The sequence below is a fragment of the Schistocerca piceifrons genome, chromosome 10 (assembly GCF_021461385.2).
Source record: "Schistocerca piceifrons isolate TAMUIC-IGC-003096 chromosome 10, iqSchPice1.1, whole genome shotgun sequence".
Classification (NCBI taxonomy): Eukaryota; Metazoa; Arthropoda; class Insecta; order Orthoptera; family Acrididae; genus Schistocerca; species Schistocerca piceifrons.
Genome location: NC_060147.1, coordinates 105,925,196 through 105,944,629, shown reverse-complemented (window position 1 = coordinate 105,944,629; position 19,434 = coordinate 105,925,196). Strand labels below are relative to the sequence as shown.

Sequence of the window (19,434 nt, the reverse complement as noted above, 5' to 3'; positions counted from 1 at the left end):
AATTAACTTTTCTTATTTGTGTGTTCGCGCTACTTAAGAGTGATCTTGCTATTGGCTGACTACATCACATGGCCTATGCTGTCATCAGCTGGTGAGATCACGTGACATGAGCTATGACTGGCTTATAAAAGTGCATCACAATCTCGATTTCAATGCTTCGGATAGTGACATGCGGTGTTTGGTGGAATTCAAATTTATACCTTCGTTATACGAAAACATGCAGCGTACGTCTTGCTGCCCATCAAAGGTCTTAAAAACGTGTCTAAACCCCCCCCCCCCCCCCCCACTCGAGTTTCGTTTTCTAAAGTGCGGGGAAATTCTACTCCGGTATATAAAACCATAAACATTCAAAGGATTGATGAATTCACAGTGCCGAGGAAGAGTATACTGTCACTTAACACGAAAAAGTGTATTTTGACCCAGGAAAAAGTGTATTTTTAACCGGGAAATCTGGGATTTTTTTTTTTTTTTTTTTTTTTCCCCCCCTTGTCCATGTATACACCCTGCTATGTGATCAAAAGTATCAGGACCCCTAGCTGAAAATGACTTAAAAGTTCGTAGCATCCTCCATCGGTAATGCTGGAATTCAGTATGGTGTTGCCCCACCTTGAGCCTTGATGACAGCTTCCACTCTTGCAAGCATACATTCAATCAGGTGCTGGAAGGTTTCTTGGCAAATGGCAGCCCATTCTTAATGGAGTGCTGCACTGAGGAGAGGTATCAATGTCGGTCGGTGAGACTGGCATGAAGTCGCCATTCCAAAACATCCCAAAGGAGTTCTATAGGATTCAGGTCAGGACTCTGTGCGCTCCAGTCCATAACAGGGAAGTTATTGTCGTTTAACCACTCTGCCACAGGCCGTGCATTACGAACAGGTGCTCGATCGTGTTGAAAGATGCAGTCACCATGCCCAAATTGCTCTTCAACAGTGGGAACCAAGAAGGTGCTTAAAACATCAACGTATGCCTTGTGCTGTGATAGTGCCACGCAAAACAAGGGGTGCAAGCCCCCTCCATGAAAAACACGACCTCACCGTAACACCACCGCCTCCGAATTTTTACTGTTGGCACTACACACGCTGGCAGATGATGTTCACCGGGCATTCGCCATACCCTCACCCTGTCATCGGATCGCCACATTGTGTACCAGGATTTGTCACTCCACACAATGCTTTTACACTGTTCAATCATCCAATGTTTACGCTCCTTACACCAAAAAAAGGCGTTATTTGGCATTTGCCGGGATGATGTGTGGCTTATGTGCAGCCACTTGACAGTGAAATCAAAGTTTTCTCACCTTCTGCCTAACTATTACAGTACTTCTAGTGGATCCTGATGCAGTTTGGAATTCCTGTGTGATGGTGTGGATAGATGTCTGCCTATTACACATTACGTCGCTCTTCAACTGTCAGCGGTCTCTGTCAGTCAACAGACGAGGTTGGCCTGTACGCTTTTGTGCTGTGTATGTCCCTTCGTGTTTCCACTTCACTATCACATTGGAGACAGTGGACCTAGGGAAGATTAGGAGTGTGGAAATCTTGTGTACGAACATATGACACAAGTGACATCGGATCACCTGACCACGTTTGAAGTCCGTGAGTTCCACGGAGCGCCCCATTCTGCTCTGTCACGATGTCTAATGACTACAGAGGCCACTGATATGGAGTACCTGACTGTAGGTGGCAGCACAATGCACCTAATATGAAAAACATGTGTTTTTGGGGGTGCTCGGATACTTTTGATCACATAGTGTATGTTTGACGTAAGCTTATGTCAAATACACAGTTACTAATGTACGTATTTGCAAAACTATTCCATCAATTGACTTGAAACTTTACTTCGTAATTCAACATGATGTGCAAACATAAAGAAAACCAAAATTCACTACCATCAGTGGCATCACTGTGCCTTATAAAGAGGTTTCCACCTGCCACTGGTAAAGGCGACATTTATTTGAAATGATGCCGTAATGCAAACGGGTATTCCTGAACATTCCCTCTTCTCCAACCTATATGCACCATAGTGTTATACGAAGCTTTTTCTTTTTAAGTAAGTACACTAAGCTTTTTCATTTTCATTAATACTTCTGTTTCCAGAGCGTGATCTGTTATACTATACTATGCACATGTAATTATTTGGAGCATCTTGACACAAATCTAGGTGCTCCTGCTGCAAACGTGGTGGGGATACTTCCTCTCATTGTGATATGACCATTTTTGTGGAACTGCGCGTATATTACTAAGTCAGTCAGTCAGTAATGGCCAGGTCCACAGACGTTTGGTATATACCCCACACTAACTGTAAACAAATAAAAAACACAGCCATTTGATCTTTAGTGAACATTAAATTTCTCATTGTTTTCTGTATCTCACTAGCATCTGCATTTTCTGTTAAATTCTCTTAACCATAATGCTTCGTAATTGCAAGAGGTTTAAAAATATTTAATTGATGTCCTCAGTAGAACTTCCTTATTTATCATAAAATTGTACATAGATTTTGATTGTTATGCAATGAGATATGCGATACTTGTGGTTAGAAGAGGAATCATAAGGTGAGCTCAAAATTGGGCAATTGGTGAAATATTCTGTGCAGTCCTACGGCATACTCCTCTCCCACTGTGCTCTTACGAATCTGAAGATACAGATTTATTGATGCAGTGCTCAAGAAACTGTCCAAATACGTAGCACAGTGTGCTGTCACTCCACACACAGTGACCTCACTCTCGAGAATCGGGATATCGTGAGAAATCGGTAGGATAGGGGCGGGATGCTTGCTGTAAAATGTTCCAGTTGGTGAAAGTAGATTATTGGTCCAGATTGAATCTGCTGCTGGTTAACAGAGGCTGTACAAAATACTGTTAAGCCCCACGGCCTGTGGGATAGAAATACCTCATCTGTCGAGATGAGTCACAGGTGTGTGGTGTCAGCTTGTGGATGTTGTTAAACCACAATTTGGAGGAGAGCAACTAGTTTACTCGTGTGAGGACAGTTAATGATTTGGGGGAGGGGGGTGACATGCCATCTCTTTTGTGTGACAGTGTTTGTTATATGTCTTCCTAAACAAGAAACAACTGTGCCCCAGTCCTTAGTTGGTACCTTTGCTGGTAAAAATTTAACTTTGAGGTGTAGAAGCTAGCCTGCATATGGGCTGCAAAGTTATTGAGGATGACTGCTGCAGTAGATGAAGACCTCAGTCCAATGCACTAACAGTCCTTGTCTGGTAACTCATTGTGACACACTTACTCTGTAGTAGCCTCACAGATCATGACTAATATGCTGAACATAGACTGCCACGACACACACGGGAACTGCCAAGTGTACGTAAATAGCAGCCTGTGGTGACAGCGCCATGAAACTACCTGAAGATGTTGGCTCCAGGACCTGCTGTGGTTGGCAGCTCTGGGCTGGTCTCAAATAGGCTTAATAATTTGCCTGGTAGTGTCAGTTTTGGAATCTCTGATACGTAACAGATGACACTGTAGCATTCTATGTCAAATCCACAATAAATTTGCTCAGTAAACCTTTTCTCGTAGGGAGAAACCAGTTTTGGATCGGTTCATATTGCTTTGTACACCCACTGCCTTTTCTGTGTGTTGTCTTAAACTTTGTCCACATTGTCGGTGTAGCCACACAATTTACGCTTGGAATTGTTTGACTGTCACTTAGCTATAAAATGTATTTTGACAATACCAAGAAAAGTGTTTCCAAAACAGAAAAATTTCGTAACAGTGAATATGTCTAAATGTTAGACTGTAATTTCTGAAGGTATTTTTATAAAGTGTAGCCTTGTATGGAAGTGAAATGTGGACAATAGACAGTTCAGACAATAAGAGAATGGAACCTTTCGAAATGTGATGGGATGTATTATATATAGCTTCAGATGAATCTAGTCTGAGCAATGGACAACTGAGGTTAATGCATTTACTTTGCGTACACACAGTTCACTTTTTCAGAAGCATTGGAAGTTTTGAAGATATCACCATACACACACAGTGCAATGAGATGTACAATGATAAGGTTTTGTATACAGAGAGAGAGAAAGCATGTACAACATGCAAGTGTAATAAACATAAGGGCTGTGATGTTTGTGAGTGAAAACTAGTGTCTGTGTCTGAAGCAGATTTACTTCATCTGTAGGTAAGAAAATGAAACTTCAGAAGTTCAAACAATAATGATACAAACAGGCCAGTATGAAGGTAAACATTGTTTCTAATAAAATAATAAGTGTTTGGTCACATTAACTAGAAAATATCTTTTTGAACGTGATGTGTGTGAACAGTTTTGCAAGTGTAAGTGCATGTAAACATCAAGGAAAACGTGATTTGGTCTTCATATTAGGGAACTATTGAGTTGTTTTTACCAATAGGTTAAAATATTCGTTCAGGCAGGATTCGAACCAGCAGTCCATGGATATCATGTTACATAATTCAACAGCCTACCATTCTAACAACCGAGATACAAATAATATACATAAAACGACAATTTTCACTAAGAGTAATTTCATTGAATGACGCTGTCTTTCCTTGTAACAGTGGAAGAGCATATATCATAGGTAAATTAATGTTAACTTCAAAGTGCAAGACATTTTTAATCAAATTAGGGAACTTGTGCATCAACATGGTGGTCTGTATAGTGCAATCACATTTTATGCATCTTCTCATTCTTTGGAACACCCAAAAACCGTTTTCCAGGAGTTTTTATGGGTGTATTTGTACAGTGTGCAACTACAGACCATTTGTAACCATTTTCCGAAATGTACATTCCAAAGCAAGACTCACTGTTAATGAGCTTTCTTACAGTAGGAGCAGCAAGCTAACGGGTGACATCACGGGCATCACATGACTCAAATGAGCATATTAGCAGGAATTCGTATTATTTTAATTGAATTCCTGTGTTTATAAAAGAATGCTGAAATTCAAGAGAGAGAGAGAAGCATTACGGGCATAAAATGACGTGACTAACCATTTAAGAAGTATCTAGAAAACAGTCATTCACTATTAGTGTCAGTGGTGTTTAGAAACAGCTGAAATTAAAACTGAACAAAGCTCCGGGGCCCATTGGAATCACTTGATTCTATACTGAATTTGTGGCTAAGTTAGCCCCTGTTCCAGCAATAATTTATCATAGATCCCGTTAACAAAAGACTGTTCTTGCACAAAAAAAGTGCATGTCACGCTCGTCCACAAGAATGGTAGAAGAAATGATCCACAATACTACCATCCAGTATCCTTGACACAGATTTGTTGTAGAATCTTGACACATATTCTGAGCTCAAACATACTGAGTCAATAACATTGATCGTGTGAAACCCAACTTGCACTTTTCTCACATGACATTCTGAAAGCCGTGAATCAAGGCAGTCAGGTAGGTGCAGTATTTCTTGATTTCTGAAAAACATTTGACTCAGTACTGCACCTATGCTTATCGTCATAAGTATGTACATATGGGGTATCAAGTGAAAATTGTAACTGGATTGAGGACTTTTTAGTAGGGAGGACACAGCATGTTATTTCGAATGGAGAGTTATCCTCAGATGTAGAAGTAACTTCAGGTGTAGCCAGGGAACTGTGTTGGTACTCTTGCTGTTCATGCTGTATATTGCTCACCTTGCAGACAATATTAATACTAACCTCAACTTTTTGCCCATGATACGGTTATCTGTAATGAAGTACTGTCTGAAAGAAGCTGCGTACATACTCAGTCAGATCTTGATCAGATTTTGAAATGGTGCAAAGATTACACATGGGCTGCACATTTTTGGAAAGCTTTCATTTGTTTTGTTTGACATGTTTCAAGATAAGTGAGTAGTCTTAGTGCAGCTGGACCCCACGCTAGCATAGCTCTGTTGTTTCTCCCCCTTTATTTCAGAAAGATTAAAAAGGGGCCTTTGGGGAGTAACACTTTAAAGTTCTTGAAGCATTTAGGGTAGTGCACATGGAGCAGAATCTACCAACCATCCTCACATTTAGATGATGAGGTAAGAGACCTCTTAAGAGTCACAGAAAAAGTAAATGTCCACAAATTCCACTATGGGAGGAAAACGAATGATTTTTTTTTTAAGGACAATGGATGACTAATTCTTTAGTGGGAAACTCTGTATGTAAATCAGAATGAACAGTCAAGATCGCAATAGTATTTATTTATTTACCAATTTCTGCTTATGTAATAGCAATCTTCAGAATTTTAGGCCCCCTATGGCTGGTGCTGGGGGCTCTCAGTTGTCTCATGATACCACAATAGTGGTGTACAATCACAGTATTACGGGATAACCGAGGAGCCACCAGCACCAGCCATAGAGGACCAAAAATTCTGAAGGTGGCTTCTACATAAGCCGAAACTCGTAAATAAATAAATAAATATTATTGCAATCCTGACTGTTAATTCTAACTAAAATATAGCATCAGGTCCCTGTTCTCTATAGACTATGTTGTCGAAATTTATGAACATTGTAAGTGACAACAGAAATTAGAGGTTAGATGTTAGCATAATTTGTCACAATATGTTAAAGTTTGCCAAGAAGAAAAACCTGTTTGCCCTTACTACATTGTCCAAGAAGAAAACAGTTTCAGTGTGGGCTTGCCAAGACCTGCAATTGGAAATGATAAGTTTTACAGAATAATAAAGATATTGGATACGATAATCATAAACTGCTTTACAATTTCAGCTGGTTAGTGACTAGTTGGAGACAGAAATAGAAAGAAAGTAACCAGGCAGTAAAACAGAAATGTTGACCACAAGAGTTTTAGTAATGAGAAGTCATACCAGATCAAATTAAGCATCTTAGAAAATCCACATAACACTGATATAGATGAAAGGGGGTGTTAGCAACATATGATGAAAGTACAAGTAATACAGAAGAAAAGAAATCTGAAATCGAACAAGACGGTTATTAAAGAGAGTATCAGACTTTAAGCAAGTGATAGAACGTGATAAAATATGCTGAATTAAAACCAGTCACAAACATTTTGAGGAGGATGTCAGAAAATAAAATGAAAATTTGATTGAAGAAAATTGCAAGCAGTGTAAGTACAGATAAAATAGAACACCTGCATTGGGTAGACACCACATTTTATTAGATTCTGTGGCAGTTGAGACAGTAACTGATAGAAAGAAAATTGTCTGAGCATTCAAAGATCTCCTTAAATGTTTGTATAGTTGAAAGATTACTCAACAACTTATGTAATTAACAATGAAATTAATGACATTCCAGAAGTAATACAAAATGATGCGTCTGAAGCCATTCAAGGTTTGAATACAGGAAACGCACCTTGGTGGTGGTGGTGGTGGTGGTGGTGGTGGTGGTGGGGGTGGTGGGGGTGGTGGGGGGTGGTGGTGAAGATTCAGTAGAAATGGTTAAAGCTGGAGGAAAAGCGGTACAAACAGTAGTTGTAAAATTATTTGCAGAATGTTGACAGAAGAAAATACTGTCACACATCTGTAAGAATGCTGCTGCTTTTATATTTCACAAGGAAAGAGGCAGTTGAAATGTAAAAGATATTAAATTTCATAGAATAACTGTGGATCTTTATCAAGCAAAGGAACGAGAACTGTATAAAAGACAACAGGCCATTTTCCAGTTGTGAACAAATTTAGAAAGTGAGGTAATGAGTATGAATTAGTACTGTCGAGAATTCATAGTTTTGAAAAATCTTTTGACTGTGATTCAGACAAAGTTTATACTGATAACACTACAGAAATGTGGTATTGATACACATATATTAGTATATGGAAAAACACACATGCCAGTGGTACAGCTACTGTTACACTTCATTAGTATAGTGCCGAATCGAATTTTCAGTAGTTCTATAAGGAGTTTTCGGGTCCTTAAATTGGGAAAACAATAAAGAAATCAGTGTTAATGGAACATATCTGAAGCTCTTTCATTTTGGCGATTATGCTGTACTGTTTACTCCTAGTGCAGCTATGAGTGGAGTAACTTAAAAGAGCAAACTTCCAAATACGCTGTATTAAATAGTCAGGGAGGAAAATGAGTGTAAATAAATCATGTAATGAATAATTCTGTAAGAAATGGCATATTATTGGCATATTGTGTACTAAGTTGAGATTATTCCCTAACAGGAACCTTTTTTTCAGCACAGTATAATTTAATCATAAATTCACAGTATTTTCCCCATTGGTAAATGTTAAGATATCAGTGGAATGTTATTGAAACTAAGCAAAGTTCTCTTCTTTATTAATTTTGTGTGTGTGTGTGTGTGTGTGTGTGTGTGTGTGTGTGTGTGTGTGTGTGTGTGTGTGAGAGAGAGAGAGAGAGAGAGAGAGAGAGATGATACTGTTTGGAAATGTAAATGGGGAGAAAACATCTATTTAAGGACATCTTGAAACACGCTGAGCTTCATTTGAAATGTTTAATAGGCAAACTGGTATATGAGTGTAGAACCCATCATTGGTATCTTACACAAAGGACAACAAATAGTTGTATGCATATCATATTTGTAATGTAACAATTGTATACATAAGAGTAGGAGTGTAAGTTAACTCATTATGTATCTGTATATTGATGGTGTATTAATTATAAATTCTTCGTAATGCTCAAATTCATGCTCATTTAGAAAACATATAACTGTGCAGATATTTAAAATCTAATTATAACTATGTGTATGTTAATTTGATCAAGTGTGAAATTTGCCCTTCCTCACAGTACACAGATCGTCCTGTATGTTGCTGCTGTCGGATCTTAAATGGTTACATTTCTTGGTCATATTAGACACAACTGTCATATAATGTAAAAATGCTACTGATAGGCCAGAAAGTCTGTATTACATCTCTCTTTGACTTATCTATGAGTTAAGTTTCCATTATGATAGTTGTTTCCAATCTGAGCAAGAAATGTCACCATTTAAGTTCTGAGAGCAGGAACGTATACAACAACCTGTGTGCTGTGGTAGGACAAATTTGATATATCATATTAACATATTCACAAGAAAGAAAGAAAATTTGCTAATATTTGTAAGAAATCCCTTCTTGAACTAGAGTGCAAAAATATACACATGCTTATACGCTTTCTAGATGAACATTGACTTACACACAACAGAGTATTTATAGTTAACACACGTCATTGACAGAGAGATAGAAATATACGTTTACTTACTTATTATCTACCCTTATTTTTGCTATTGTTACATTCTGAATATCAGTATGCATGCAGTTGTTTCTTTGCCACTGTATCGGATGCCACTGATGATGGGTTCTTTGCCCAAATACCAGTTTTGCTAGGAAATAATTTGAATGCAGCTCAGATCTTTAAAAAAGTGTCCTATAACTAATGTGTACAAGCTGTGGAGCAAAAAACATTCAATGAAGAAAAGGTGTCTTGTTTTGCATATTCAGATTAATTTCAAAATGCACACTGCCGATATTGTGGCAGTAATAGTGCCCTCATCACTGTGTCTTCGAAGTCAGAAACTCTTACCAGTGGAAAATTTTTTCCACATGTCTGTTTGTTCTTGTGTTATTTTCTGCTGCAGAAAACTACTGAAGCAGAGCTTTAGTTTAGAAAACTATTGAAGCAGAGCTTTAGTTTGGGTGAAGTAGATCTGCAGATAGCTTATTGTAGAAGTGCAATCAACATTCGTATTGTTTCCACAGGTATTCTCCAAGTCGTGCCACGACGGATGACGACTTTCCGATCCTTCCCCCACTGCCAAAGGATCCGCCCCCTCCATTGCTGGCACCGGGAGGTGGGAAGACCACGTCGCGTGCCACCGTACTCGGCAAAGCTCAGGCGAAGAAGCGCCTCCTGGCCTTCTCAATGACAAAGCAGGGCGGCGGAGCGGGCCTGTCATTTGGGTTCGCGCGCAAAGCTGCAACACGGGTCTCCTCCTCGGCACCTGCGAAGGCATTCGGTCCTGGCGGCGAGGAGGGAGTAGATGCTGGTGGAGCATCTACTGGTGGCGGCAGGAGCGGCCACATGTCTGCTGCGGATGGGCCGCCTGTGGAGCGCAGAGAGAAGAGAGGGAAAAAGAAGGTGTCGACACGGGAGGACAGGGCTAAAGCGGTGGTGTCCGCTATTGAAGAGATCAAGCGAGAGGAGCTGATGATGCGCGGGCTGGCATTCGGGGGACTGGGTGTACAGCCTCTCCTGAGTTCCCAGATGGCCAACACTGGTCCACTGCCTCTGCTGGAGAAGCCAATACTTCCGCCGAGTAAGTGAATTGCCTTCATTAACTTAGTTACACTAATATTTTACTAACCAAATATTTTGAACAGTATGTTACAATTTTTGGTCTGCATTTAGAACTCTTTTGTCATGTAATGACTATTACTTTTTGTTCTAAAGCCGTATTTCACCCACTTGTGTTGCTGTCTTCTGTAGCTGCTGTCATTTTTTTGCTCTACCCCCATCCCATTTACTCTTCGTCGTTCTTGCTTTCCTGAATGGTGGTCCATCTGTCCAGGCTTTTATAACTTTCCAAATAAATTATGTGTAATAAGACATAATTGTGATAGATAGCAATTGTTTTCTTTAATTAATGTACAAAGCTTGATGTGGCCTTTTATTTTCAGTGTTGCATCACTCAACTGTCTCTGTACTTCATGTACTTTATTATTGTCTCCTGGCAAATAGATATTTCAGGTACTCTAATGGTCTGTATACTTTGACATACGTAAGCCACTTCTTCCCTTTTTCTGTTTCAGAGCAAAGAGACTTATGTGTACATACACTTGTAACAGGACAAACTCCTCTAGCATTACTTTTCCTCAACTGTAGTTGTCAATATCAGTATTATTTTTTTAATTTTGGACAGGTCAATATTATCTCAGTTGCTTTTCAAAAAAATTTCGTATAATTTAATACACAGTATGTTATATTTCAAGTATAAAATTTATGAAAAGAAATTACTTCATAAAATATTTTGGTTTTGACGTTATAATCAATAAGTGCTAGTTCCGAATGTACAGTTAAAATTTTTTAGAAGCATTTGAGATTACGAATTATTGCCACACTTAAAATTTCTATTATTAATTATGCAATCCTATAATGTTTACAATATTTCTTTCTGGATTCATTTATGCTGAAGTGCCAAAGAAACTGGTGAAGCAAATGTATTGCAATACAGAGATATGTTAACAGACAGAATTAGGCGCTGCGGTTGGCAATGCCTATATAAGGCAACAAGTGCCTTGCACAGTTGTTAGATAGGTTACTGCACCTACAATGGCAGATTATCAACGTTTAAGTTAGTTTTAATGTGGTGGTATAGTCAGCACATGAGCGATGGGTCACAGCATCTCCCATGTAGCGATGAAGTGGGGATTTTCCTGTACAGTCATTTCATGAGTGTACTATGAGTATCAGGAGTGTAGTAAAACATCAGATCTCCAACAGCGCTGCAGCTGGAAAAAGATCCTGCAAGATAGGGACCGACGATGACTCAAGGGAATCGTTCAACGTGACAGAAGTGCAACCCTTCGGCAAATTGCTGCAAATTCAAAGGTGGCACGTCAAGTGTCAGAGTGCAAACCATTCAACAAAACGTCATCATTATGGGCTTTCCGAGCTGAAGACTAGTTTGTGCACCCTTGATGACTGTACAACACAAAGCTTTATGCCTCGCAGGCATAAGCATCCTGTCTGATCACCTGCATCCATTCATGTCCATTATGCATTGTGACAGACATGGGTAATTCCAGCAGGACAATGCAACACCCCACATGTCCAGAATTACTACAGAGTGGCTCCAAGAACACTCTTCTGAGTTCAAACACTTCCGCTGGCCGCCAAACTCCCCAGACATGAACATTATTGAGCATATCTGGGATGCTTTGCAAGATGCTGCTCAGGAGAGATCTCCACCCATCTTACGGATTTATGAACAGCCCTGCAGGATTCATAGTTTCATTTCCCTCCATCACCACTACAGACATTAGTAGAGTTCATACACTTCATGTTACGCACTTCTGTGTGCTCGCGGGGGCGCTACAGGTGTACCAGTTTCTTTGGCTTTTCAGTGTACATTTTCCTTATGTGTTCTGGGAACATTACAGTCCCTATTGGTAGGCAGTATTTTCCATTAGTGCTTCCTGTTGTAGGCTCAAAACTGTGAAACTGTAGTAGCAAAAATCTGATTACCTAACATTGCACAATTATATTAGAGGTAAAAGGTTTGATAATCTTGATTTGCATAGCGTGTTTCAATCCATCTTTTGAATGGTTTTCTTTGTAATGTGAAGTTATGCCATCATAATTCAAAATCACACAACTGTTGTTAGAATCTGAGAACTTTTGATGCATTTCTGCTGCTGCTGCTGCTGCTGCTGCTGCATTTCCCCAGAATGCTTGGGTAGTTCAGAGAAGGTAAACTTTGATTGAAGTTATAGAGCATTGACATTGTGATTTGGTTGTTGACTTACGCCCTCACAGTATCATTTTCTTAGGTAGAAATTCTTGTGTGAACTAAGTTTTAGAATTTTTTAGGCACTACAAAACCATAATTATGTGGCACCCCTTCGTGCCCCTACACCCACTCCACCCTAACCAAACCTAACACGAGGAGGGCTAGGCATGTCATTGGCCTATAGCATTGTTCCAGAAGGCAAGTCCTATGTATACATAATTTGTTTAAAATTACCCCAAATGCTCCACCTTAATGGGTTACTTAAATGTCTCCCATTCCTTTTGCTGCCTTTACCCCTATGGGGTTGAAGGTTACCTGGACATTTTTCAATGATATTATCTATTACTTTCAAAGGAGATGTTTTATTGTTTAGATTCCATACTGGGCACTCGGTAAAGCAACTGGATATGATTTTTTTGGAATATGTTTTGGTTACAAATTGTTTTATCTATTTTTGGCAGTGATGTATTTTGCCCTTGTGGGGCACCTTTAGTTTAATCTAGAGATGTAAAATAACGTTATGAGGCATAGCTACATTAAAAATGGGGAATGGGAGTAGTATGAGGCAAAGTTCTAGGTTGTGAACGTGGTTAAGAAGTACTGCGGTGAGCCAGCATCTGTCCATTAATGTCAGCACATAATTGCATGATCAGTTGGTTAGCCGAAACCAGTTTTATTATGATGCTCACTATACTAACCCATGAGCAGTTCTTTATCATGAATGCGATGCTACCTTATTCATTTCTATATCTCTTTTCTTGTCCTTTCCTGACTTCTTATGCATTATATTTACGTTTCATCCTCTATACGCAAAGCTCCATGCAGTGTGTGCCAGAACGTGGTTGGCTGCATGTTACACAAGTTCTTTTAAATACAGGTTGCACATAAAGTCTGGGGAACACTTTCAGTTGTTTATTGCACAAGAACTAAACATTGTACAGATGTCGTACATATTGCATTTTGAAGAGAAACTCTAAAAGTTTGTGCAAACCTTGAGTGACCTGGCAGATGTCAGTAAAGTAATCGAATTCTTACCATACCCATCCCAGCATGGCATTGTCGACTGTGGCAGTCGCTTCCCGTGTTCTCTCCTGGTGCTCTGCAATATCACTTAATAGTGGTACATACACCGGATCTTTAATGTGTCCCCACAGAAAAAAGTCACTTGGAGTGAGATCTGGTGATTGGGGAGGCCATTTTATGAGACAGCTGTCCCCTTCTGTAGCGTGGCACCTGCACTCACTATGTTTATAACTATCGCTGACTATCAGCAAATTACCAAACTATGCTGTGGCGGTACACTTTCGGGGGTTTTCTGAATGACATATGTATTATATCTGTACAATGTTTGGTTCTTGTGCAATAAATAATTGAAAGTGTTCCTGGACTATATGTACACCCTGTATTTTTCTTGGTTTTCGATAGTTTTTCTTTCCAGTAGATATCATAGTTACACTTCAGCATTTTATTCCTGATTTCAGGTCCTATAAATTACTTCTTACACAAGTTCACAGTTATAGTTTAGTTGTAGAGATAACTACACAATCTGGAACGTTGCCTCTTTCTACCCCCATCCTCAAATTTTTAATGTGCCTATGCCTCATAACATTATTTTACACCCCTGGGGTAATCTGAAATGCCCACAAGAGCAAAACGTGTCATTGCCAATAAACAGGTAAAACAATTTGCGACCAAGACAGTCTTATTTTGAGAGACGTAATATAATTGGGTAGATGAATAATGTACTCACCAAGCAGCAGCAGTAGCAGCAACAGGAGAAAACACATAAATACCGTCTTTACTCGGATCTAAGCTGCACTTGAATCTAAGCCGCACCTGAGAAATGAGACTCGAAATAAAGGGGAAAAAAATTCCCGAATCTAAGCCGCACGTGAAATTTGAGATTCGAAATTCAAGGGAAGACAAAAGTTTTAGGCCGCACCTCCAAATCGAAACAAAGTTGGTCCATTGTAATACGAGACACAATTTAGATCGAATGAGTGGCGATACAGCTACAGTAGTTTGATTCGAGTCGTAAGCTTTGCAGTTAAGCTTTACCAGGTAGCCATTGCTATGCGTCAGGTGCTCCGTCCATATTTATGCGGGTACGCTTCCTTTTTCACGTGCTTCGTCTGGTTTGAAACGATTGCTTATTTTGCTGTGATCTGATAAGTGCCGCTTTCTTTGTTATAGGTGTTTACGTCACTCTAAGCTGAAAATGCATTACTGTACTGTGTCAGGCATTGTTTGTCGCATTCTGATACTGCGTGTTTATGACCTGTCACCGCTCGCGGCATGGCTTGCTTTTGCGCGCGCTGCCGCCGCTTACAATTAAAAGAGAGAGATAGAGAGAGAGAGAGAGAGAGAGAGAGAGAGAGAGAGAGAGAGAGAGAGAGAGAGAGGTATCATCTCATTAGCGAAACAATGGCAAGAGACTGCTATTTGTTGTTACTTACACTGCTGCTTTCTTTGATAATGATCAACAAGAACCAAATAATAGACTGCATATGATAGAACATGTTCTGAACGAGAGTTAGGTGAAAATTTTTCTCCGTTTGAAAATCTTTGCGGCCGCTTCTTTAGTACGTCTAATTCTGCACAGAAATTAGTCATCTTGGATTTCAAAATCTAGTCAGTTGCCGTGCTTCATTTCTGACTGTATCACTATTAGGCATAAGAATAATACGAATATAAACATGACATGATATGTATATTCTTCTGCATTTGCTGTTGTCTCACTCTAGTTTCGTAGTTTATTAGGCAGACAGGATTTAACTGAGATAGCAGCAAACATGAAAGAATATATGGCAAAATATTTATTTTCGTATTATTCTTGTGGTGAAGAGAATGCTGCATGTGATTCATATTTCATCAGGTTCCTATTAGCAACCATCTCTCCTCACAGGTAGGAAAAAATTCAGAACATAGAGTTGGCCATATTGACAAACATCCGAAACAGTCTTGCCAGTCGGATTTTCGTAGTACATTGAAATTCTGCTACAATCGAAGATGAACAGTACGGAATTTGTATTTGCTTCGTTGGATAATGTATGAAAATGTAGTGGTTGAAACTCGGGGCAGAGGAAAAAAAGCTTGTCTTCCACCTTTTTTTAAAAATTTATTTACTGACATAGAGGTTTTGACGCCAGTATTTATCTTTGTGCCTGCAAAGAATGCCTGTGTAGCGCTACATATATTCGATGGCAGAAGTTAGTTGTGGGGGCACCTACCAACGTTTTTCAGAACTTCCGCTTCCGTTGCACTCGATTCTAAGCTGCAGGCGGTTTTTTGGATTACAAAAACCGGAAAAAAGTGCGGCTTAGATTCGAGTAAATACGGTAGTTATGGGTATGTGCAAGATTTTGGGGCTAGTGGCATCTTCTTCTAGAAGAGTGGTTGAAGAGGAAGAAAGAGGAATGAAGAAAACGGACTGGCAAGATTTAGGAATTGATGATAGTTATGGAAAAGTTGCCTAAAACCCGGGCCAGGGGAGTATTACCAGATGGGATGAGAAGGAAAGACTGACTGACTGAGGACTGCATCATGCAGGTAGAAGATAAGGTAATAAGTTAGAAAGAGATTACTGACAAAGCTAAGTGTATTATAGATTGAAGAATGGTGAGTTGGTGGGGGGGGGGGGGGGGGGGGGGGAGGAGAGGGAGATAAAGTTAGAAAATAAGACATAGAACACTGAAAGGGTATGACGAAAGGAATAATTATTGAGATGAAATGCTGAGACTAAAGAAATAAGTGTAAATATAGGCTACGTTGGTGGTAAGCTGTTGGAAGATGAGTGGGCATAGTTAGAGGATGTATACTGGTAACACACAATATCATGTTGCAGAGCGTGCTTTACAGCATGACAGTCATGACCTCGGTGCCTTTTTCACTGAATGTGCCATCGTGATCCCCTTTCCTCTCCAACACCAATTTCTCAGAACTGCACAAGAGGAAACTGATGCAGCGTGTTGCCACCAACATGATCTAAATTTAAATTAATTTCTTGAATCTTATAATTTATTTTCAGTAATTATTCCTTTTCTTCTCTCCCTTTAGTTTTCTATTTATTTTTTCCTGCACCTCACCTCACCTCTCTTCCACATGTAATACACTCAGCTTTCTTCTGTAATTAGCTCTTCCACAATGTTTTGTCAGTGATCTCTGTTGTGCTTAATCCCCTATCTTCTATCTTTAACTGCAGTCCCCGACACAGTGTCTTTCCTTCTCATTACGTCTGGTAAGTCTGCCCTGCCCCATGGTTTTGGGCGACTTTTCTTTAACAGTTTCTAATCCTTACCAGTCCTTTACCTTCATCCCTTCAGCGCTTCTGAAAGAGGAGGAGCCACTGGCCTCCAAAAGCTTGCATATTTTCATAACTTTAGTGTGTGTTTTCTTCTTGCCACCACATGTGGGGTTATTTTTTTATTCATCCAATTATATTTTCAAACATGGGCTATTTTCTATGGAGAGTTTTATTTATGTGGCTGTAGCCGATGCAGTATTTGGTTTGCAAACATAAAGCCTACAGCTACCCTTTGCCCCCCCCCCTCCCTCCCACTCTCTGCTTGCCCCACCCAGCTAGTATCAGAGTCACAGCCCCGTTCCCTAGTACTTATTCATGTACATGGCCAAGCTGTTAGGTTGGAACAATTGAACATTAGAGAATGGGGCTGCGACCCTGAAATGAAATATAAATAAAATAAAAACAAAGTAAAAAAGTGGAACTATTGTTTCCAAAAAAGTCGTCGTCAGTCAGGCTAACGATCCCAAAAACACTGAATCCAACATCAAATGTTTGTCGCCTTTATGTGTTGCTCCCTTCTCTTCCTCATTTGGATTGTCAGGATGTTGGAGGTGTCTTCTCCAACATAAGTTTTCAAGATAGTGAGTCATGTATGTACCACATTCGGCTAAAATTTGCTTCACGCATTCCTGAGCTCTACTCTGGTATATACACTGCCTACCGAGAAAGTGAAGCACCCAAAAGACTTGATCAGATGTCAGTGTAACTTCTCACATGCATGCACCATTGTTGGGTATGTAAATGGAGTCGCAATTATCTGTATTAAGTAGAGCAGCTACCAGAGTGCACCAGTGTAGTTTGCGTTTGGTGGTGTTACGTGGCCTGGTAGGGTATATAAGGAGGTGAACAGCATCAGATGTTGAGTGATCATCGTGAAGGGCAGATGCCACTTCCTTGTTTATGACAGTATTATCGGCACCTGAGAGAGTGAGATAGTTTGAAAGAGGCCTCATTGTGGATATTCGTAGAGTCAAAATTTAAAGCCTATTCTTGAAACTTTGTAAGTAGGCTTTCTTGGAATGGTTTTCTGTCTATCTTGAAGAGTCTGTCAGTTCAATTTCTTTGGTATCTTTGTCGGTCTCCACGGGTCAAACAAACCTGTGACTATTTGTACTGCTCTTATCTGTTGACATTCAATATCTTGTGTTAGTCCTGTTTGGTATGAGTTTCACACACCAGAGCACTATTCTAGTATCACACCATTGATTTGTAAGGAACTTCTTTGTAGATTGATTGAATTTCCATAATATTTTACCAATAAATTGAAGTCTGACACCTGCTTTACCTATGACTGACTGAACTTACGTGATAATTCCATTTCATATCCCTATAAATTGTTACACACAGGTATTTGTAAGAGTTGACAGATTCCAACTGTCTCTTTTTGATACTGTTGTCATAAGATACTATCTCTGCCGTTTTATGAAGTGCACAGTTTTGAACATTTAAAAGAAGTTGCCTGTCTTTGCACCACTTCGAAATATTATAACAATCTGACTGAATATTTGTGCAACTTTCATCAGACAATACTTCTCTACAGATAACCACATCATCCTGTACAGATAACCACATCATCCTCAAATGTTTGAGGTTACTATTACTATTTTCTGCAATGTCATTAATATACAACATAAACAGCAAGGGTCTAAACACATTTCACTTGGCTCCCACTCGAAGTTACTTGTACATCCGTCAAGTCTCTCAGTCGAAGATAATATGCTGCATCCTCCCTACCAAAAAATCCCCAGTTGTATCACAAATTGTCGTACCCCAAACAATGATATTTTTGACAATAAGCTTAGATGGAGAATGGACTCGAATGCATTTCAGAAGTTGAGAAATACTTCCGTAACCTGACTGGCTTGATTCCGCACCAGTAAAGCACAAGTTGAGTTCGTGTGATTGATGTTTTCAGACTCTGTACTACTTGTCATGGATGACAAGTTGAAAGTCAGAATGTGATTTAAAACTCTACAATTGGATGTCAAGGATATTGGATGGTAGTTTTGTGGATCGCTTCTGTAGGCAGGTGTGACCTGTGCTTTCTTCAACCTACCAGTCAGTTTTTTAATTTTTTTTAATGTTTTATTTTTTAATTATTTTTTATTCAAATATAGTTAAGACAGGTAATTCAGCAGCAAATCCAGTAGAGAATCTGTAGGGATTCCATTGAACCTGGAGCTTTGTTCAATTTTAGTGATTTCAGATGTTTCTCGAGACCATCGACTTGAAAATCTGTTTTGCACATCTTTGCAGTGATGTGAGAATTACATTGGGGCAGTACCACCCTGATTTTCATTTGTAAAGGGACATTCGAAAACAGTGTTCAGCAATTCTGGTGTTGCTGGTTGAGTTCCTGTCTAATCCATGAGTGACTTAATATTAACTTTGGTACCACTAACAACTTTTACATATGACCAGAATTTATTTGGATTTTGTGAGAGATCCTTCTATAATATTCTGCTACAGTTGTCCTTGAAGGCTTTACACATGTTTCTCTTGACAGCCAAATGAGTTTCATTCAGATCTCCATACTTATACCACTATGCCTTGTTTTCCACCTATTATACAGTAATTCTGCTCTCCAGAGCTAAAAGTTTCAGAGTTACTTATTGAGGTATGACATTGCTTCCTCTTTACCTGGTTACTGAAAATATAAATCCTTCAACTTGTTCTGTTTGCACTTTGTACTTCAGTATTCACAGTTGCTACAGCTGTATTAACGTCAGTGATACCAGTTTCAGTGTGTTCAAACTCACAGATCAGGTCTGTTT

General features: G+C 39.4%; 1 protein-coding gene across 2 annotated transcripts in view; it reads left to right on the top strand.

The window, feature by feature from the left end:
* Positions 1-19,434, top strand: part of LOC124718957 (cleavage and polyadenylation specificity factor subunit 6-like) — a 79,332-nt gene that overhangs the window by 36,256 nt on the left and 23,642 nt on the right. For both annotated transcript variants that reach the window (XM_047244624.1, XM_047244625.1), the window contains one exon: positions 9,608-10,164. In XM_047244624.1, coding sequence (XP_047100580.1) covers positions 9,608-10,164 — 557 coding nt within the window. The remainder of the gene's footprint in view (positions 1-9,607; positions 10,165-19,434) is intronic.